This window comes from Schistosoma haematobium, chromosome ZW (assembly GCF_000699445.3).
Source record: "Schistosoma haematobium chromosome ZW, whole genome shotgun sequence".
Lineage (NCBI taxonomy): Eukaryota > Metazoa > Platyhelminthes > Trematoda > Strigeidida > Schistosomatidae > Schistosoma > Schistosoma haematobium.
In genome coordinates this window covers 31,193,116-31,216,628 of record NC_067195.1, presented here as the reverse complement: position 1 = coordinate 31,216,628, position 23,513 = coordinate 31,193,116, and the positions used below count along the sequence as shown (strand labels likewise).

Below are 23,513 nucleotides of genomic sequence, written 5' to 3'. Positions count from 1 at the left end.
TGGAGTTTTTTTCAATTTTTATGTTTAGGTAGGCAGTGGTCCACAGCTTATATCATTCATTCATTGAAGATACTCGAATCAGATGGAAAGTGGACAAATAGAAACACGTGGTCAACTATTTTTTTGTAAAATCGTCGTACATCAATAGCTGTTGAAAGATTTATTTTAAATCCATTTTACTGTTTATTGTTCATGATTGTTCATACTGGCATTTTGATTATTGATCACATATAGCATGTTCGATTCCATTTTTGAAAGCAACTGAATAAGTTAGGCTGACAGATTTTTTTAGACTAAGAAAACCAAGGAATTTGTGTCAGAACGGTGATCTAAATGCATCTGCGCAAGGACTAACAATTTTTGTAATAAAATTAGTGTTAAGAATATGGCTTTAAACATGATCACTTACTACCTCCTACGATGTTAACAACTTATCTGATTTATCCTTTTTGGTGAAAAAACTTTGGTCTAATTTAAGAATCAATAATTTATTCGTGATATCCCGATTGAGTAGAAATCTAGATTTGTGATGTCCTTGTGACTTTGTGTAAGCCACGTCTTGAGAGTCAATACATAAATTAACACAGGTTTTAAATAGTATAAAGGAAACAGAGCAAAATATTTTTACTATGACCAAAATCAAATTAGGCGAAATGATTCTATGTGAGAAATCACTGTGTGTATAGCGGTGTGTATCTATTAATTGTTTGAGTAAGTAACAATTAAATGTAGTTTGGATAAACAGTCTAGGTGGTGTGGCAACTTGCACTGATGTACGTACGAAGTTCTACGTTGTTGCTGGCTGACAAACAATCTAAGTTGGATCTATAGCCACGCCTTGTACTATATTTGAGGCAAGAGGAATTTACCATTATATAAAACATTTCAGCTACTTATCTTTTTTATAGCTGGAAAAGTCTTTTTGAACTATTTTGATATCAATTCACTGGTTATTGAAAATATTATGTGCCGTAGATTTTTCAGCACTACATGATTATTAAGCCTTTTCGTGCAGCTTAAGTATTACTTGGGACGGGTCTAGATTTCACAAGAGGACTTCAATCTATAATGCCTCACAGTCGAAACAGCCTAATACTCAGATACAACTCTATGTAGATGTAAATTGGATCTTTTATTTAATTCGAACTAAAGCATTTCGTAAAGTTCGTAGACATATAGAAAGCTATAATTATGTACATTTTTAGGGTGAGTTTTAACGATTCTGTCGGACAGTGGAGCTGAGGTAAAACTATAGTATAGGTTATTTGAAGACAAATCCTTTCGTTTTGACATGCTTTTATTAGTGTTTATATAAAGTTAATTAAATCGTAAGATATCCGTTTTCGTTTTTTTTCCGTCAGCTTATCTTCTGAGGTAACAATAATGGTAGCTCATCTGAATAGATTCAGAGCTAGGGAAATATTCGCACTGAAGGGATGTGCAGAGTTGAAACCGATATACCGTTTTGAATGTGTCAGTTTTCGGCGTATGGTTAGATTTTGATCAGAATTTGTTGTAACTAGACAGTAAGAATGGCAAATGACCGCATTCATTTTCGTTTTCAAAAGTGAGTTGGATGTCACCTAAGCGTATTTATCAATTTAGCAAACTTTCTAAGGAGAGTTATTAATGATGATCGATGTGTCATCTATCAACTAATTCATTGCCATAATGTGGTGTTTGCATGAACCAATGATTCCTTTGTACTTGATGACTGCTTGATTTCGAATTTAAAATACAATACATCCATCCGTGCCCATAAAGTTCTTGTTTAAATTGCGTTATTTCTGGGATTCCTAGTTTGTACTATAATTCAAATACTTCTAATTATCGTATAGGCGTCTCGACAGAACAGTTGGGCATTCAACTTCTGAGGCTTTTGAGAATTATTTGGAAAGGTTTGAAATCTGGAGCATGAGCAAGAAAGGTGTGAAGGGTCAGGAAATTGTGGCACATTTACTTACATTCATCGGTAGAGAAGCCTACATTTTTATTAAAGACCGGCTCACTTAGGGAGCTACCATTAAATCATGTAAAGTGCACGTGTTAAAATTTCGTGAGAGAGCAAAATTCCATAAGATGATTCGTCAGAATGACTAAAAGGTTAGAAACTTCATCCTTGAATTGCAAAAACAAGCTACCAAGTGCAGTTTTTATGACCAACTTCATGTGCAGCTAAGGGATGCGTTAATTCCAGCAATTAACATAGCATATCTGGAAAGCACTGTTAACAGTGCTGAGTTGTCCCTTTCAATATGCTAGAACTGCATGTATCAACTGTGAAGTAGTGAATGAACTTGATACCTAGTCGGTGAAAATTTCTAATATACTGATCAGTCGTCATGATGAAACAAGGTCTCAGAGCTGATCAGACTTGCGTTTGTTTAGTAGTTATTCCCATTTTCGTATAAATATATAAGGTGAGAGCAAGTTTGTCCTGTGGCAAATTTCATTCTCATAATTCATATACATTCCGTAAAGCTAAGTGTTTTAAATGCGACAAGATAGGGCGCAAAACTATTGTTAATTTCGCTTCAAGTAGTACTAAACCATGTAATTTAAATCATCAATTCGAGTGTCTTTATTGATCATTTATCTTAATCCATCATTTCGAAAGGTAATGCTCATTTAAAAGCTATTGTATACATCCCTTGGTTCATTTCATGACAGGCAGTATAGAGTTCATTCTAGAACTTGAAATCTTTAGATCCTAATGTTGTGGTACGACCCACTGAAGTCTCGATTTCGGGAATTATGGACACACTGTCCATACGAGGATGCTGTGAACTGCTTATTAGAGATGATGATTCTTCATACACGCCTTGTGAGTTTTTAGTTAGCGAAACATGACTGTCAATACTGAGTTTGAATATTTTGAAAAGGTTCACAGTTGTGTTGTTGTTACTAGTTTCTGAAAAAAAGTCTGATGTTTTAATTCAACATTTGATAGCTAAGTGCACTGGAGGTATGAAAATTCGGCCTATAAAGCTTCAAGTACGAATATTTCCTTATCGTCTTCGAGAAGCATTACATAAGACATTGAAGGGTTTGTGTGCGAAAGGTATAGTTGGATCGGTTGTCTTCAGAATATGGTACTCCTATTGTTACACCATTGAAGTCCGATGGCAAGACCCCTAGAATATAAGATGACTATAGTTTATCACTGAACTCCTGTTTATTGAAGCAAACGTACACGACGGTAGAAGCTGAAGATATTTTAAATCGACTTCATGACTCGAATGTCGACTTAAAAGATGCTTAACTTCAAATTCCTTTAGATGAATCTTCATCTATTTTGACGACAGTTAACTCTCCTTTTGATCTGTTCAAGTATAAGTTACTTCCATTTGGTTTAAGTTGTTCTCCAGCCATGTTTCAGGAAGTTATGATTAAGGTAGTCAGTGATCTTGAGGTTTATTAAGATGATCTCATTGTTAGTGGTTCTGATAAGGTAGTTCGTGACTAGACTTATTGCGTCGTTTAATCGAAAAGAATATTACCGAGAATCCAAATAAGTGTTCATTCTGTGTATCTAATTTCTAATGCCTTGGATACCCTGTTGATAGTAATGTCTTTAAACCAGATATGAAACGACTAGCACCACTGACATGCACCTTCTCCAAAAGTCTTACAGGACTTCGTTCATTGATTGGTGCTCTTCGATGCTATCCCCGTTTTCCCTAGTTTTTCTTGTAATATCAATTGTTTAATATTTTGACATCCAAATCATTCAATGGGGTGAGAGCCAGTCATACTTACGAAGTCTACTAAAGTTTCTTCATTGTGGTGCTGTTCTTCGAACTCACTCCCCTAATGTACATTCTGTACTTATTACTGATATAGCAACTCACGTGCAATTGAGTTTGTTCTCATTTAACTCAGTTAAGCACTTTCGTTGACTTATTTAGCGGACAGAGCAATCCGTACTATAACAACTTATTGTACCTTTATTATTGTTGTGCTTCTATGAAGTATATATGCTTGAACATTGATTACTGCCTACGCATATATTCATTTTGTTAGCTTATATATATATATATATATATATATATATATATATATATATATATATATATATATATATATATATACATTTACACTCTCCGTTCGCTGACTCATTCATTTGCCTCTCGGCTTTGTGGTCTGAGTTATCTACTAAAAAAGCTGTAGTCGCTGCTTCTCTTTGCCTTCTGATTTCAAACACCGTTGAGTATTATATGATAACGGTTACGAGGGTGATTGGTCAGCGAAGCACAGTTACTACAGAACTGGTAATCCCGACATGAGAACAGGAAACGACTTTCGACAATATAATCAAATTCCGAAAATTCAACGCACTTCGTCTCAATTTGGATTATCATATGGACTATAATCATAACTGTGTATTTATTATATTACTATTTTAGTTACACGTACATTATGTCACAAACATTATTGAACGTAATGATAATAATCTTGATAAATAACAATTATTCACAGACAATTGATATATTGGTGCAATCTAGTAAGTCTGTTCTGTTATAAATTGTACCATTTGTTATTGTTTTTTCCCATTCATTTTTCTTTATGACACATTATATTCGTATGCTATTTAAATTTTTTATAAATATGTCTTCCGAAAGCATTCAAGTTTACAGCGAACCCCGTCCGTGAGGTCTCTTAATCTTCCGAAACGAAGCTTTGGTTTATTAGACTTGAAAATTATTTTATGACTAACTGCATTAACTTACAAAGAGATAAATTCGGCCTCACAAGCACACTCCTTCCAGATGAAGTAGGAGATAGCGTATGACAGGCGTTAGCGAAACCAGACACTGAGAGCCATACAACGTGCTAAAGCAAGCAGTAATTAAAACTCTCTCTAGGTGACCAACAAGTTGTTGAGCAGCTCCTTATTCAAGTACAAACGGGGGATAGAACTCCGTCACAGATGAATAATTATATGAAAAGCCTGCTGGGCGATAGGCAAATAGACAATAACCTGTTTTATCAACTGTGGCTTCTCCGACTTCCGTTAAATGTACAGCAGATCCTAGCCGTCGGAGATACAGACGCCGATATAGACAACACAGCAAAAATAGCCGATAGAATATATGAAAGAACCAAGCAAACAAGCCCTCCGTTACACAGCGTGACGAGAGATGATAGGATTAGTACTCTACAGAAAGAAACAAATGTTTTGTGCCGCAAGCTCACACAATTAACACAGAGCGAAAGGCCACGAAGATCATCACGAGATTGCTCGCACGACAGAAACCGATCAGCTTCTAGGCGGCGCACAGCTCCCTTGATGTGCTGGTAACATCAAATGTACGGCTATAGAGCTAGGAAGTGTTTACAGCCTTGTAGATTTAGCATAACAGGTAAGCGATACCCACGATTGTCCATGGCGACGGCATCAACGAACGTAATTCTTACAAGTAGTCGCCTGTTTTATACACAAGATCGAACGACAGGCGCGCACTTCCTAATTGATACTGGAGCGGAAATCAGCGTAGTACCGCCAGTAAGCGAGGAGAGAAGGAACGTTAATGCGTCACTGGTACTCAGAGCAGCGAACAAATCCGATGTCAAGACATACGGCAAACGAAAGTTGTCCTTAGATTTCAGACGAGGCGCTTCGTACCGCTGGGACTTTGTCATAACAGATGTATCAGTGCACATAATAGGCATCGATTTCCTATGTAACTTTGATCTACTAGTACACTGGCGGAGTCACAGACTTGTAAATGGTAGTCACACCACTTCGATAAGAGGAACACTCACAGAAGCCGTTTCCATAAATCTAGTGATAGATAAAAGCTGCGGTGATCCATATAAATTGTTGTTAAAGGAATTTCCCGAACTCGTGAAAGTAACGTACAATAAGGCGGATCTCAAACACTTTATTCAGCACTATATTGTAGCGGTAAATAAATCCCAAAAATAAATATCTCTGTAAGTTTTCGACATTGGATGCTGACCACATGTTTTAATTGACTCACTTACTTGAAGGCGCTCGGTCATGCATCCGCATCAGATCACGTGTGGGAACGTTGTGCTCAACATCTACTGCAATTGCTAGCCAGACCATTCCGATATATTGACAATCGTCAAATACAACTTCTGATCTCCTCGATTCTGTCTTTTGATTTCTCTTGGTGGGTACGAGTTATATTAGAAGGTATTACTGGTAAGAGCGTTGTCAAACACTGAATACTTGTGCCATCTTCAATATCATAACGAATGGGCCACCAGTTAATGCAAGGCCAAGAAGATTAGACTCCAGAAGACTGGCAATTGCAAAACAGAAATTCGACAAGTCGATGAGGCTGGGCACTGTAAAACCTTCGGACAGCCCATGGGCATCCCCATTACATATGGTATCGAAAAGGAATGGAGGAGTTAGGCCATGTGGAGACCACCGAGCACTTAACAAGCGAACAGTAGCTAATACATATCCTATATCGAATATCCAAGATTTTACCTATAGTATAGAAGGCGCTACTGTCTTCTCGAAGATCGACTTAGAGCATACTATCACGTTCCTGTTGCTCCGCAAGACGTACCAAAGTCAGCGATAACAACACCATTTGGGCTGTATGAATTACTTCGCATGCTTTTCGAACTGACTAACGCAGCGCAAACCTTTTAATGGTTTATCGACCAGGTCATCAGTGGTTTACCCGGAGTATACGCATATATCGATGATTTACTAGTAGCCAGCGCCACTAAGGATGAGCATATACAACAGTTACGACAATTATTCATGCGACTGCGAGAACACAGCATTTCCATAAACATTTGGAAGTGTGAATTTGGAAAGGAAACCCTACAGTTCCTAGGTCACATTGTAACTTCTCAAGGCATTGCACCAATAGCAACAGAAGTCGACGCCATCAGAAAATATCCACTACTCGACACATGGAAGAAATTATGACGATTTCTCGGGTTAGTAAATTATTACAGACGATTTATTCCGAATTGTGCGGCAATATTGCAACCATTGACGGATACGTTACGGGGACACGCCCGGACATTCCATTCATCACCAGAGGCGATACAAGCATTCGAGCACGCCAAGAATGCACTAAACAAAGAAACGACACCAACTAGACGAAAGAGCGAAACACCATTAGCTATCATGACGGATGCATCGGATGTGGCCAGGAGCCGTTTTACAACAATTAGTAAAGAGTACATGGGAACCGCTCTCATTTTTTTCGAAAAAAACTGAATCCTTTTAGTATTCTAATTGTCGTATGAATTAGGAATTCCAGGATTAACGCAATTGAATTAAGAAAACACAGGCACAACGAATGTACTGTATTTATAATTCGAAATCAAACATTCAACCAGTACAAAGGTATCATTGGTTCATTCAAACACCACATCCGCCACAGCTTAAATTGGAGTCTAGGTGTTTGTAATCAACCGTACGTCTTCTCAAATTCATCCTGAGTCTGTCTGACATTGTATTGGATAAGGATTCTGTATTATCTAGAATATGCTCATTAGCATTAGAATTAACAATCGAAATTGGAACTGACTCACCTGGTTCCTGAAATTGTATTTGATCTACATGTCGACTGTGTGTACTTAAGTCATCGATGTCTAGAATTCGCACCATCGATTTTCCGACATCCTTCAGAACAATACCCGCAGATGGTCGAAGATCATTTCCTCGATAGTATGTAACTTCTGCAGACTCCAGACATCTCATATTCGACTGAAGAATTCTTCCTTTCAATAGCTTCGCTGGAGTCTCCTTCGTCACCGAATGTTTGGCATTTCTATATTGCAACAGAAAGGTATCTACTCCCCTCTCCAGCTCATTAAATGTTGAGGGGGCTATAGAATCAATTGCAGTCTTTAATGTCCTAACAAAATTCTCTGCCTGACCATTAGAACACGGATGTCTGGGAGCAGTAAACAGATGTTTGCACCCTATACCGTTCAACCAGGTAGTGACTGCATCTGCAGCAAAATGTGAGCCATTATCAGTCACCAACACCAAGGGAACACCTTCTCGACTAAACACCTTTCTTAATGCTTGTATTGTGAAATCAGAATTTGGTGAAGTTGTGAAAAAAACTTCAGGCCACTTTGAAAAAGAATCAATGACTACTAGTGCGTAGTATTTACCAAGAAATGGTCCACAATAGTCAGCATGAATCCTCTGCTAGGCCTCAGACGATACTGGCCATGGCACCCACTTCGAAGGATGATTTTTCAACTGATGACATTTCCCACAATTGTTTGCCGTACGACATATATCTGCATTTATCTCTGGCCACCAGCATGTGAGCCTTGCCAAGGACTTCATTTTCTCAACACCTAAATGACCACTATGAAGATCTTCAAGAACAGATTTACGCAATGAAGGAGGAATGACAACACGATCATTTAAACACAGAATACCATCAGGAGTAGTAGATAACTCATCCCGCTTTGAAAAATAGATAGGAAATCTCCGTTTCAAATTAGCATTCCAACCTTTCCTTATAGCACTGAGTATACATCCAAAATATCTACGAGTTTCTCTAATGAGATCTGAACGTCTCACTGGTAAAGGTTGCACTAACAAACAATCCGAAGTATTAATAGGTTTATCTTGTAATGACTGTCGAGAAATGTAATCAACATGTTGAATCTGTTTGGCACTTCTGTGCTGAACCGTATAGTCATATGCACTCAAAGCAATACTCCATCGCTGAACCATAGGTGCTGAGGGACGTGCTAAGGATTCTTCGGGATGATAAATAAACTTTAAAGCTTCATGATCAGTAACAATAGTGAATTTCTTTCCGAATAAATATTTATGAAGTCTTTTAACAGCCCAAAACACAGCTAATGCTTCTCGCTGAGTCTGTGAATAACCTTGTTCAGTAACAGTAAGTTTGCGTGAAACACAAATAACTGGTCTACCTTCCTGTTCCAAAACTGCACCAATTCCCACAGGTGATGCATCAGTAATAAGCACAGAATGTACATTAGGGGAGTACGTTCGAAGAACAGCATCACTTTTAAGAAACTTCAGCAGACTTCGTAAGCATGACTCTTGTTCCTCACTCCATTTGAATGAATTGGATGTTAAAATATTAAATAAACAATTTGCACGACAAGAAAAATTAGGAATAAAACGGGAATAGTATTGAAGAGTACCCACTAGTGAACGTAATTCTGTAAGATTTTTCGGAGACGGTGCATTAGTCAGTGGAGCTAGTCGTTTCATATCTGGTCTAAAACCATTACCATCAACTAGGTATCCAAGGCATTCAAAACTAGATACACGAAATGAACACTTATTTGGATTCACTGTTATATTCTTCTCAATTAAACGACGCAATAAAGCAATAAGTCTCTGGTCATGAACTACCTTATTAGAGCCATTAACAATGAGATCATCTTGATAAACTTCAACACCTTCAAGATCACTGACTACCTTAATCATAACTTCCTGAAATATGGCTGGAGAACAACTTAGACCAAATGGAAGGAAATTGTATTTGAACAGACCAAAAGGAGTGTTAATTGTCGTCAAAATAGATGAAGATTCATCTAAAGGAATTTGAAGTTAAGCATCTTTTAAGTCGACATTCGAGTCATGAAGTCGATTTAAAATATCTTCAGCTTCTACCGTCGTGCACGTTTGCTTCAACAAACGGGAGTTCAGAGTTAATCTATAGTCACCGCAAATTCTAGGGGTCTTGCCGTCCGACTTCAGTGGCGTAACGATAGGAGTACCCCATGCTGAAGACTGAATTGGTTCAATTATGCCTTTCACACACAAATCGTTTAATGTCTTATGTACTGCTTCTCGAAGACCATAAGGAATTATTCGTCTTTTAAGAAAGACGGGATCACCCTGTATTTGAAGTTTTATAGGCTTAATTTTCATACCTCCACTGCACTTAGCACACATAGCTATCAAAGTATCAGAATTTTTTTAGAAACTAAGAAGGACAACTCCACCTTAAGCCTTTTCAAATTCTTTAAACCCAATATTGACAGTCCTGTTTCGCTAACTAAAAATTCACAAGGTATGTATGAAGAATTATCATCTCTGATTAGCAATTCACAACATCCTCGTATGGGCAGTCTGTGTCCAGTAATCCCCAGTATTGATACTTCAGTGGGTCGTACAACAACGTTAGGATCTAAAGCTTTCAAGTTCTTGAATGAAATAATGGACTCTATACTACCTGTGTCCAGAATAAAGTCATGAAATGAACCAAGCGATGTATATAATCGCTTCTGAATATGAGCATTACCTTTCGAAATAGTGGACAAAGACAAATGATCACTAGAAACATCCGAATTATTTAAATCTAAATTACAAGATTTAGTACAGCTCGGAGCAAAATGGACAGTAGCTTTGCATACTGACTGAATGTGTCCTACCTTACCACATTTAAAACATTTAGCATTACGAAATACACATGAATTGCGAGCATGAAACTTTCCACATGATAAACATTTACCAAACTTCATCTCACCTTTGTGATTTGCTTGGTAGTCCCTCGCTGAAACATCTTTCATATTTACACGAGAATAGGAATCACTGTTAAATGAACGCAAGTTTGATTGACCCTGAGATTGTAGTTCATCATGACGACTAAGCAAAGTATTAGAAATCTTCATCGACTGGATATCAAGTTCATTGACTGCTTCGTAGTTAATACATGCAGTTCTAGCATCTTGAAAGGAACAGTTTGGCATTCTTAACAGCTCTCTTTCCAAACTCGGTATGTTAATTCCTGCAATTAATCGATCTCTCAGTTGCACATGAAGTTGATCACCGAAATTACACTTGGCAGCTTGTTTCTGTAATTCAAGGATGAATTCCCGAACCTTTTGGTCATTTTGACGAACCATCTTATGAAACCTCGCCCTTTCACGGCATTCAAAACTGGTGTATTTTACATGACTTAACAATAGCTCTTTAAGAGTTGCATATGGGAGTGAGATAGGTTTTTCTGGATATGCCAAAGTTTTTAATAAGCTGTACGCTTCTCTCCCAATGAATGTCAGAAAATGTGCCACAATTTACTCACCTTTAACATCTTTCTTGGTCATGCTCCAAATTTCGAACCTTTCCAAATAATCCTCAATAGCTTCTGGAGTTGAATGAATATCCAACTTTTCCATTGCAGGTTCCATCACGACGCCAATATAGTATTCTAATTGTCGTATGAATTAGGAATCCCAGGATTAACGCAATTGAATTAAGAAGACACAGGCACAACGAATGTACTGTGTTTAGAATTCGAAATCAAACATTCAACCAGTACAAAGGTATCATTGGTTCATTCAAACACCACAATCCTACACAAACTAGATATAGTACTTTCGGAAGAGAACTGCTAGCAATTTACTTAGCAATAAAACATTTTTTTCATATGGCGGAAGGCATAAGTTTTACTGTTTACACAGACCACAAACCATATACGAAATCATTAAGCGCAAAGCAATACAATGATTCTCTGAGTGAGATCCGCTAGTTGGAGTTCATTTCACAGTTCACCTCCGATATGCTATACATTAAAGGACAAGAAAACGACTTGGCTTACGCACTGTCAAGATCAACGATGAACACGCTTATTGCAAGTGAAATCGATTATAACGTTCTGGCAAATTTGCAAGAGAGAGACATTGAATTAAATAAGCTTAGGTCCGATGATACGACATCATTAGTGTTCGAAGAGGTGCGGTTCGGTAACACGAAAGTAACATGTGATACATCGACAGGCTGACCGCGACCATATGTCACGAAATCATTGTGACACAAAATATTTGAGAGTGCGCACAACATGTCGCATCCAGGAATAAAAGCCACGATAAAGCTAACGATTCGTATGGACGAACATGAATCACGATGTGCGTAATTGGACACAAGCATGCATGAAGTGTCAAAAAGTCAAAGCACATAGTCATACTAGCTCCGTAGTGGGTCCATCTTCACACCGAGGCACTAGATTTAAACATATACACATTGATATTGTAGGACCACTGCCTGTTTCGAATGGATGCAATCATATCTTTACATGCATCGACAGGTTTACATGATGGCCGGTAGCATTACGGATAAAGGATACCTCAGCCAAATTGGTGGCCAAAACCCTAGTTTAAAATTGGATTTCTTACTACGGTGTACCACAACTGATAGATGAGCCCAATTCGAAAGTCGACTCTTTCAACAGCTTACAGAACTCCTCAGTATTGAACGAATTCGAACGTCATTTCACCATCTAATGGCAAACGGAATGGTCGAACGCCTACATAGGCAATTAAAAGCGTCCCTTACATCCGTCATTGTTAATAACGATTGGGCCAATGAGCTTCCGCTATTAATGTTAGATCTAAGAGCAACAATTAAACAGGACACGGGATGTCGCCCAGCTGAGTTGGTATGCGGAACTACTCTATGGTTACCTGGAGAAATTTTCACTTCAAGTAAATGTGTTCCGACTGATGTAACCAACTATGTACAACGCCTGAAAAAGCACATGAACGATTTAAAAATAACACCTCCCAGACCACAACAACGATGAGTATTCATACCACAGGAACTGCATAACAGCACTCACGTACTCATTAGAAGTGACAAAGTACAACCACCTCTAAAACCGAGTTACGACCGCCCATTTAAAGTGATAGCTAGGACAGATAAAACGGTTACCACTGAAAAAGCTGGGAAGACAGATGTAATTAGCATCGATCGAGTGAGGCCAGCTTTTGTCGATAGCGATATCCAATCAACAAGTACAGACTCCTCGAAGACGGTGACACCAACGAACAAGGTTATTCACAAACTCAGCAAGAAGCATTAGTTACTTTTTGAACCTTCAAAAGACATCATAAATATTTATGTGGAAAGAGATTCACTATTGTTACTGTTCATTTATCATCCTGAAAATTCCTTAGCACGTTCCTCAGCTGATACGGTTCGACGGAGGAGTATTGCTTTGAGTGTCTATGACTATACGGTTCAGCACAGCAGTGTCAAAAAAAGTCAACACGCCTACATTTCTCGGCAATCATGATTGATTGTATACGCAAGTAATCCCAAACATATAACATTATGCCTCCTCTCTTGCGACTTATAACTCGATCACTTCCAATACATATTTAACCTGCAACAATGGGAGAACAGTCTATATCTACGGTGAGCCAAGTTTCTGTGACAACAATTATGTCGGAAGCATTGGCTTCCAAGACCTGACTACTCAAAAATTTTAAACACAAGGCTCATTTTGCCAGTCAGATTCCACGTTTTTAGCTACCTAAAGGTATTCCTACACTTGGTTTGATCCTCAGGCGGCCAATCTAGTCGGATACGAATATTTCAATCTTGAATCAGTATGTGTTATTCAAAATTATGTCTCTTACTAAAATTTCCGAGTACCAAGTTCAAGATCCTTCTTAGTTAGGTCTCGCCTTCAACCCCTTCAACGAGTCATATTATTTTCGTGATATATACCCCTTAAACCTCTTCTGGCAGTACATACCTGATGGCAGATTTCGCTAACTCCAGATTCCAAATAATTAAACTAGAATGAGGTCTAACTTCGTTGAAAGACGTTTTCACGGCTTTTGATCGTAATGTCAGATCCTTCCTGTTAAATACTGTGAGCTTGTCGTTAGTTTTTCTTGTAACATATTTGTGGAAGTCAAACGAATGACTAACGACGTTGTTTAATGAGGCCATATATGACATTGTTAAGTATTTTCTTACTTTGGGACTTTGGCGACGTAATGTACAACGCAGAATGTGAGCCCACGAAGGACTTTTCAAGTAAATGGGTGCTATTTTCGGCTCTCTTTCGTCCTCTTGTATGTTGCCGCGTCATCCATTTATTATCAGTTGCAGCATTTACATTAGTACTACTCGAGACGATAATGGTTTTGTCTAGGTCATTAGTCACTGCTGTAGCAACTTGGCCTCCAGTATCTAATGGCGTATCGCTCATTAGTCATTTCGGGGTAGGAGTCCTTATTGTGTGTTGCACAGTTCGGTGTCTGGCACGTGCCGTAACAGCACTTACGACATTGATGCATTCTTCGCTATCAGTACCTATGTTACCGGTACAGGCCTTAACAATCTTTTTGTCAGCTAACGCCAGAAGGCTGGTTTCCTCTTGGAGGAGTAATTTTTCGCTCGAACAACGAAAAATACAAAGCCAATAGGATTTAAGCGGGCACACATCTTATGGAACCATTTCTTAAACTCATCATATTGCATTCCTTCTTCCACGAGGAAGGTTGCCCACATTTGTGGGGAGAGCCAACCATCTGAAAAATTAATTGAGAATTGTAACACAAAAACGGATATGTAAACAAAAAATTCAAACCTTAACCGAATAAATCATGTCAAAGTCGATCAAGTATGCTTTGATGCAGTAAATACACTAAAGCAAAGTTAATGCACACAAGTAAAATCTCACTTTAACCGAAATAAATTCAATTAAAGTGTAAGCAGTAATTCACGATCAAAACCGTAAATTTAAGTCAACGAGGAATAACACTGGCTTTTTTATAAACTCGCCCAAGATTCAGATTTGTGTGGTAAGGACAAAAGGCCAGCGGCCTTTGTTATCCTTTTTCTAGCATGCTTCCGTGAGTGTATAGTCTTCTCTTGAATAAGTCAATTGAAGGCGCAGACACCATTGCTTCGGATAACAGGTTCCAAGAATTGATGACTTGATGTAAGATCCTGTATTCCACGAGTATTTTGTTACTTCTTGGCTTTTCTACCTGCCTACTATGTCACTTGAGATGTCTTGATCTAGCGGGAAGAAAAAGAGAGGGTTCACTAGGCTGAAAATCAGTTCCTAGAATTCTATACATTAAAATCAGGCCACCTCCTGATCTGCATCAGTACAGAGTAAAAAGGTATAACTTCTCAAGCCACTCTTTGTATGGTAAACCCCGAAGTTCTGGGATTGAACGTGTAACTACCCCCTGTACTTTTACCGGAATATCTGAATCGCCTCTTAAACAGGCGATTGCAGCCTGAACGCAGCTTAATTCTCACTAAGGTTGTGTATACTATGGTTGACATAGTAGTATCTAACTTGATGAATGTCCGTCTTAATGCCCTTAGGGTTCCAAACTGATTAGCTGCAACCTCCTGGCAGTGGAGCATGTTACCAAAATCATGACTCACTGTCACCCTACGGTGCAGGTATTTCCCTCATGCCGTACGTATTTACCCTTGTATACATGAGTTTCTTCCACTCTAAATGCAAGTTATTGCTTCAGGACTGGTCTGCGTCAACACCTGAACTAAGGATAGGGAGTGAAGTAGTCGAACGCGTTGACAACTTCACTTATCTTGGAAGTCTGATCAACCCTAATGGGTTGGTGTCTGACGAAATCTCAGCACGGATTCGGAAAGCTCGCTTGGCTTTTGCCAACTGACGTCACCTATGGCGAATGCGAGATATCCGTCTATCAATAAAAGGACGAGTATACTGCTCAGCAGTTCGTTCTGTTTTACTTTATGGGTGCCGAACGTGGTCATTAAGAGTGTGAGATTCTCGTAAGCTACTAGTATTTGACCATAGATGCCTTAGGAATATTGCTGGCATCGGCTGGGATCACCGGGTAAGTAATAGTGAGGTTAGACGCGCAGGGTATTAGGAAATGATGGTAAATCGGTTGATGAGGTTGTTAATCTTCATCGACTGAGATGGTTGGGTCACGTGTTGCGTATGCCTGAACACTAATTGCCACAACGCGAAATGCTGACTAGTGTTGGGGATGGTTGGAAGAAAGTTAGGGGCGGCCAAGCCATCTGTGCCTTGTCCTACGTTATAGCTGACTGACTGACCCTTGTATCTTTAAATTACACTTAGATGCACTTTGCTGCATTGATAGGCATCAGCCACTTTAGTGTAGCTAATCACAATACTTAATTCTACCTGAAGTGCGCACGCATCTGCGTCTCCTGTTATTTCTCGCCAGATTTTTATCTCATCAACGTATAGTGACATTGGAGGCTCAACTGTACTTGGGAGTTCATTTACATACAGTATAAAAAGTAAAGGACCTAGGACAAATCTTTGCGGTACTTTACGGAGTACTGGTCTCCAGGTAGAACATTCGGAATTTACTCTTAATTTCTGTCTGCGACGTACCAGGAAATTCTTAAGCTATTTTTGGAGAGGTACGTCAATGCCTAGATTTTTCAAATTTAAGGGCAGTATGTTTGTTGGCACCTTATCAAGTGCTTTGTTGAAGTTTATGTCGACACTCCCCTGATTTTCCGTTGTTTGTATCTTCTATCCATCGCTACCTTTCTATAAAGAGGTTTGTTGTGCAAGATAACCCTTTTCTGAAACCATGTTGTTCACCGTTTAACAAGTTGTTGGTTTCTACGAACGTCATTATGACCTTTTTGGCTATTCTTTTCACTATTTTTGTGGTGTATCCTACTGATGTCGATAGATATAAGTAGTATGTGAAATATCTGGTAGCAGAATGTTAGTAGGAGAGAAGAAAACGATAACAAAGAATGATTGCTGTGAAAATGAAGGGATATTGAAGTCTGAGACGATTGACATTTTGCAAGTGTTTATTTTATGGTTCTCAGACTTTACTAAGAAGTTCTGTAAATCAGTGTTCAAATACATCGATTGTCCTCACCTGTGTTTTTGTTGTACGTTTCACTTCCACCAAGTTCCTGGCGGAACCCCTAAACTCAATTGGTAATCCCAATTCATGACTAGTTTAATTGTTAACCCCTAGATTTTGTATTATGGCTGATCGTAATAACCTTCAGGGGTTATTACGCTAGTGTTGAGTCATGGCATTACTAAACCGGCTCCTAACATATAAGGCTAATCTTTTTTGTCATAATGAATGAATAATTCGAAGCATTACGCCTTAATAGTCCTATCAAAGTTTGAATGCATTACTCTAAGTCGTGACTTATTATTACTTCCAAGTCTTTATGTTCCTGAACGCATGAATGGGATGTACCATCAACAGTATATTGGTAACTATTACCGTGTCTGATGTGCATGAGCACACTCTTCCTAGAACTAACGCCTAAACCTCAACTTCGAGCACATCCAACTACTAAGTTCAGATCAGGCTGGAGATCAAAATGATCAACCTCACTTCCTAATGTTCTCCATATTTTGACATCATCCGCAAACAATAATGTCGACGACTTAGACAATAGCTGTAATTCGTTGACATAGAGAAAAAAGAGCAGGAACCTAAAATGGTGCATTGGGGTGCACCATTTCTGACCGAATTTCATCCAGATAGCGACTCATTAGCCGTCGCTCTCTGTCTTTGACCACATAGGACGTTTCTTGTCCATTCCTGAAAAGCACACTTTGTTCCGAAGCTCCAAAGCTCCTGTATAAGACCTAAGTGAAAAGCCATATCAAATGCATTGCTAGAGTCTACGAATATCACATCTACAGACACACCTTTATCTTGGGCTGCTGTCTACTTTTTCTCGCAATAAGTGAGTCAAGTATGAATGCTTGTTTCGAAACCTGTATTGCTCGGAAGTTAACAGATTGTATGAATCTATGTGACTTAGTAACTTAACCCGAATTGTCTTTTCAAGTGACTTAACAACTACGCTGGTTAGACTGATAGATTGGTAGTTAGACAGGATCTCTCTCTGACCATCCTTAAATATAGGACTGACTATAGCAAGTTTTTAATCTCTAGGGAGTGGGGCGAGTGAAAGGGAGGTGTTCAAGAGCGTCGCGAATGGTCTTTAAATAATGTCCGCTCCGGCTCCGTTGGATAAAGGCAAAGTTCTCCGCCAACAATCCACTTCTTAGCTGCTAACATTAGTTGTTTCTTGCTAGGAACGTCAACAATGACGTATTGTTTGTTAGCAGGTTAAGCATAACATAAAAGGTAATGAAATGGTTTATATTATGAATTAAGCACAAATGAAACAAAATACATTCACGTAAAAGTATGCAACAATGGAACTATAACTAAATAATTGATGCAATTAATGGCTATACATTTAAAGTCAATGTCCTTAACCGATACCCATTTGTGTTCATGGCTAACCACGGAGCACATAAATACTCCTATATCACTGGATGGGAAAGGATCTTCGAAGTAATTACGTGGGTCGTCGAAAGACCTTAATTTTAGTAGTCCATCCTCCCTATATCAGTAACTAAACCAGGCTGTCCGTTTACTGCTACAACATTATCAGGCTTAAATGAAGTTAATTTACTATTCTTAAACATAATTACTTGTTTATTTGAGTCCTCCTTAGAGGCTGTTGAGGTAGTATTGGTTAAACTGCTAACTTTAAGCCTATTGCAAAAGAACATTTTCTCTGCATAACGCTGAGCTGCTCGCTTTGCAACATCATACCCGCTATGCACAAATTTTTTTATTTGTTGCATATTAGACTCGAACGGAAAGGCTGAAAACTATTTAAAGGTCCATGTACACTAACATCGTCAAGAAGGTGCCGTAACAACCAAAGTTCAGCATATTTTAGCAGATTGGTTTTCAATCCAAGATGGTAGTAAACCCCACTGCTGATGAACTTTGGTTGGACACTTGTGCATGCCCTCAGAACACTTCTGATGCTCCTTAGTAAGTCCGGAACCAGATCTCGGAAATCATTCAGAATTCGATCAGCATCACTGATGCTCAGGAAGGTTTTTGTAATTGATGTCATCAATACACTGTTGATCTGCTGTTTACGATTTACGATTTAAGAGCATAAATTAACGTCATTACATCTTATAAGAAACATATTAATGTATTCACTTCATGTACACACCATTATTATCTAGAATCCTTTCATCGCTGTAGCTAGTGGATGGTGTAACAGTTGAAGGATTCTCATTACAATTAATTTCTCCCTCGAGTGCTATCAATTAAACATACACCACTGTTAAGGCCAGTTACCTTTGACTGTGCTTTCATTAGCAAACTGACTAAACGAAAGCAAGCTGTGTTTTTTTCATGAAAGCTGTTCGCATTTTATTCCACCGTCTGTTATAGGTCGATCTATGATAGCCAAGGACGCTTGACAAGTTAATAGTTGCCCTACGCCTGATAGTTCTCTCAGTGACTTTAATTGAACTTATCGTATTGGACTAATGAGGTAACTAGTTATAATGAACATAGAAAACGGAGAGCACGTGATTCACTTGCATCACGTTAGTTATTTGTGATGGCTACCAGGCATGTCGGAACACTTTAGTTAAACAAAAACAAAGTCGATGTATGTGCGTCTCAGCCACAGTAATCACTTTTAGTAAATTCTACGTTCAATGTGACAAATATGTTTTAAATAATGTCAAATTAATTGTAACTTGGGAATATGAGAATCCAACACTGTTTCTTGGGGAGGATAAACCCGGAAAATTTAAAATCCGAATCTTAAAATGAGGGAGGTGTTATGTCCCGATAAGAATAATGAATGTTAATTTTTGGGATCCATTTATGGACCAATACTATGAGTGCCCTCTCTGTTTGGCTATATCTTTGCCTTATAGAATCAACAGAGCACACTGTTTCACAGATTATAACTTTTTATCATTATAAACATGTATTCCTGCTTATAGTTTCTGATATTCGATTCATGGTTTACTAATTATTTGCAATATTTTATCTGATAGACTGTTTTTCAGCATAAATATCTAAAATCGTAATTTAATCCCGCCTGACTTACTATAAATGGGAAGTTATACAAGTAGACAATCGGAGTAACATTGGGATGTTCTCCGTGTCCTCATCTGTAATCAGCCTGTCTATCTTACGCTAAAAGTAAGAAATTTTCGCCAATGACAATAAATCACGAATTTGTGTCGAATATGTAGATGATATTTTGTTGACATGAACTCTTTATAAGTGCAAACAAGATAAATACATCTGAAAACGATAAACAAAAATAATGAAAGCATGTAATTAATGTCTTACAATTTATTAATTTTTCTATGAAGAGTAATAAAAATGAAATAAAACAAAATATGTTACTGCTAAACGATAACGTGAATAAAATTTCATGAATTTGTACTGTAATTTTACCATACCAACATGGTACGATAGAAGAAACTCAAAGAGTTTTAAAAACAACACAGAATTAAAGTATGTTACAAAAAAGAACACCCTTAGAAATACTTTTGTTCGCTTAGAGAAAAAATCCACATTATGTCATTACAGAATTATGTATACAATTGAGGTTGTGTTGATTGTGATGTTTTCTATATAAGAGGGTAATCTCGTGAAATCCTGACAAGAGACAAAGAACGTCTTAGGTTCACAAAAAACAACATAATAACCCCATAGAACTAAGAAGACTGAGGATTGAATCGGCAATAGCAGTCAATGCAATTCTCAATAATATTCAAGTCGATCTTAAAGACTTCAAGATAATATATAAAGGCTTTTACAACTATAAAGAAAATAGAGTCACTGAATCTCTCTATATATTGTCTAATCCTGATGCCTTCAATAGAAAAAAAATGCCTCACTACCCATCTAACTTGAACTATCCGTCCGAGCTACCATGTCTGGTTCTAGTCACATCTCACACCATTATCCTACAAAAACTCAGCTTTGTCCTTTTGAGCCACAAATGTCACATCTTTTCATCCTTTAAAATACATACGTACATACAAATATACAGACACTCCTCACGTAATTCGCCTCAACCGAAATGACATGGAAGTAACTTGATTAGACCTTTTTATTGATCGCACTAATATATTCTTGCTTTGTGCCTTTGTACTACTTAAGCTTGAGCTAATTTGTTTGTTTATTCCCTGTAGAATTAAATTACATTGAGTGATGAAGTGCCAGAAAGTTTAATTTTTCTACACATTGGGATATTACAGATATATCATGTTTGTTATTCATCCACATTTCGTTTTTTCTTAATTTTTTACTACTTGTATTTCAATAACTGATGAGTAGTGTAGTAAGTAACCTTGAGTTCGTTGGATTTTATTATGTTTTTATGATTCATAATCCTGATAAAGCAGCTCATGTTCGAAGTTTTGTTGTTTTGTTGATTCTTTTAATTCAGAAGATTATTACGCTTAATCCAAATAAGTGTTTATTATATGCATTTGGTTTGCAATGTTTTAAATATCTAGTCGTTGACAAACACACTGTCAGCGAAGAGCTAGTAAAACTACATTTACTGTGGATTATTCTTCAATATTAATTCAATTTTCCTCCTGAAATTTTTGTATACTATTTGCTTACTTAGAATCTTAACATAAAACTCATTTGAATAAGGTGGGAAACCAGAGTCATACATACAATGTCTACTACAATTTCTTCGTAGTGCTGCTGTTTTGCACGCTCAGTTTAAAAGTCTTCGTTCCGTACTTATTAATGATAAATCACCACTGGGTTTTGATACAGTTTTAGAGCAGAAAGTTAGATCAGAAATCTGTGTCTTGTGCAGGCCTACTGTTCCTAAGCAAGGTTATTCGCAAGCTCAGCGAGAAGCATTGTGTGTTTCGGGCAGTTAGACTACATCAAAAATATTTAATTGTAAAGAAATTCACTATTGTTACAGAACATGAATTTTTAGAGTTAATTTATCCTTCTGAAAAATCTTTAGCACATTTCCCAGCTACTATGAATTAACAGTGATGTACTGTCCAGATTGCTTGTGACAAAAAAGGGCAAACAAGACCAGAAATCATTGTGCCAAAATGTTTTACGCTATCTTATTTATTCTATACGCACCCATGTTTGTCATTCTTTTCGCACATTTTTTGTCTATGCGAACGTACGAGTGTACTTATACATGCGTGTACAAATCTTTTTTACCAGACGACCGGAAAAGAATAAAAACCACGAAGAACATAACAAATAGAATTTTTCATGGCACACACTTTCATTGCTATATATTGCGCCATATAGCCCCTTATATTGGGGAAAGGCAATCCGATTATACTGAACATAGCAAGGTATCTGAAGAGTGTTTAACGACGACAAGCTCGTTGTGCCTACGCTCCTGGCTGACTACGTTTTAGTGTCATCACTAGCGCACTAGGTGGGGGGTGAGTTGTAGGAGTAAATAAATACTCAAGATAAATAGTTCTGTAAGTTTTCGACACTGACTATTTTTCGTGGACACATCTAGCTGAAGGCGCTTGGTCACGAGTTCGCATTAGATCACAAGTGGGTATACCGTGCTGTGCATCTCGTACATTCGTTAGACAACTTAGACCAAACACTTCGAGATATCAACAGCCCTCCAAATATATCTTCACGTCTTCATTTCTGACTTCTGATTTGACTGGGTTGGCATACTTCGATTATAAAGGTGTTATGTGTACTTGTGGTATATTTATGTTAATGATCTATTTCGATGGTATTCACGAGGTAAATATGTTGATACAGCAAACTGCCCATTAATACGACTTCTACCGGTGAGCCGTCCAGATCTCATAAGTGAAACTGTTCTATACTTTGGGTGTATACTCAGTGCTATAAGAAAAGTTAGAAGTGCCAATTTGAAACGCAGATTCCATGTCTATTTTTCCAGGAGAGGAAACTCGCACCGCTCCGATGGTTTATTGTATATAAATAATCGTGTTGCTACTCCTCATTCATTATGTAAACTCGTCCTTGAGGTTGTCCAAAGTATACACTAGTGTAATGATTTCTTTTGAATACGATTCTGCGGCTGGTTTTGACTCCGGAAATACAGTGTTTACGGTTATGTTCAGTTTGTTCTCCTTGGCTTCAATATTGTTAGCTACTACGAGCCACATCATTTCTGATAATCACTTGTCACTCTGTCATTTTCTAGTTGACAATTTATGCCCTTTTGAGCAAAGAATGTTATCACAGTTTTCCTCTTCAGTATGCTCCCACAAAATCTGGTGCTAGTGTACAGATAGCTGTAATTGCTATACGACCACTCAACTTAATTAAAAAATCAGTAAACGTTGCGATTAGTTATTTGAGAGCGACAAGGGAACGTAATTATATGTCAGCACGGCTGATGGACGATTATCATATGATAGACTAGGCTAAATCATTTCAAGTTTTATGTCGTATTAGAAGTGCGTAGCTCTATTTTAATTGGACAGATGGATGCATAGTGCACTGACATTAGACCGAAAGAGAATGACAATAACCATATACAACTTTTGTTTGATAAACATCTTTAACACAATGTATTTGACGCACTACTCTTCTCGTCTGCCTCCCATAATCTTGTTAAACGAGAATGACACAACTAGAGTAAAGTACTTCAAGTCTTCTTCAATACTGACCATAAAAACTTCCCTTCAGACGCTACTATCGCCACATCTAAACTGGTCAATGCGTCGACTCGTCCAAAAGAATGACACTTCCGAACAACGGCGATCAATTAAGTACGCGTCTCTGTAGGAAAAATATTGATTCGAACCTAGATTGAATTCATGCCCATCTAGATGATTTACCCACATAACTAACTCAAACATTTACAATCAAAGATCATCCAACGTGTAATTCATCATTTGTAAAAACCACCTGTCCAGTATGATGTGCAGAAATCTTCCACTTTGTAG

General features: G+C 37.9%; 1 protein-coding gene across 5 annotated transcripts in view; it reads left to right on the top strand.

Moving 5' to 3' along the window:
- MS3_00003278 (uncharacterized protein) overlaps positions 1–19,976 on the top strand; it is a 44,906-nt gene extending 24,930 nt beyond the window's left edge. Inside the window, exons 4-6 of one of the 5 annotated variants that reach the window (XM_051211019.1) lie at positions 29–1,567; positions 4,407–4,504; positions 19,611–19,976. Coding sequence is in view for 4 of the 5 variants with exons in the window: in XM_051211020.1 (XP_051071050.1) it covers positions 29–67 (39 nt within the window). In the remaining variant the exon portion in view is untranslated. Of the gene's footprint in view, positions 1–28; positions 3,994–4,406; positions 4,505–19,610 lie in introns of those variants that run through there. The other 4 variants (XM_051211020.1, XM_051211022.1, XM_051211023.1 and 1 more) reach the window with 4 other exon arrangements.
- Positions 19,977–23,513: the final 3,537 nt, after the last annotated feature.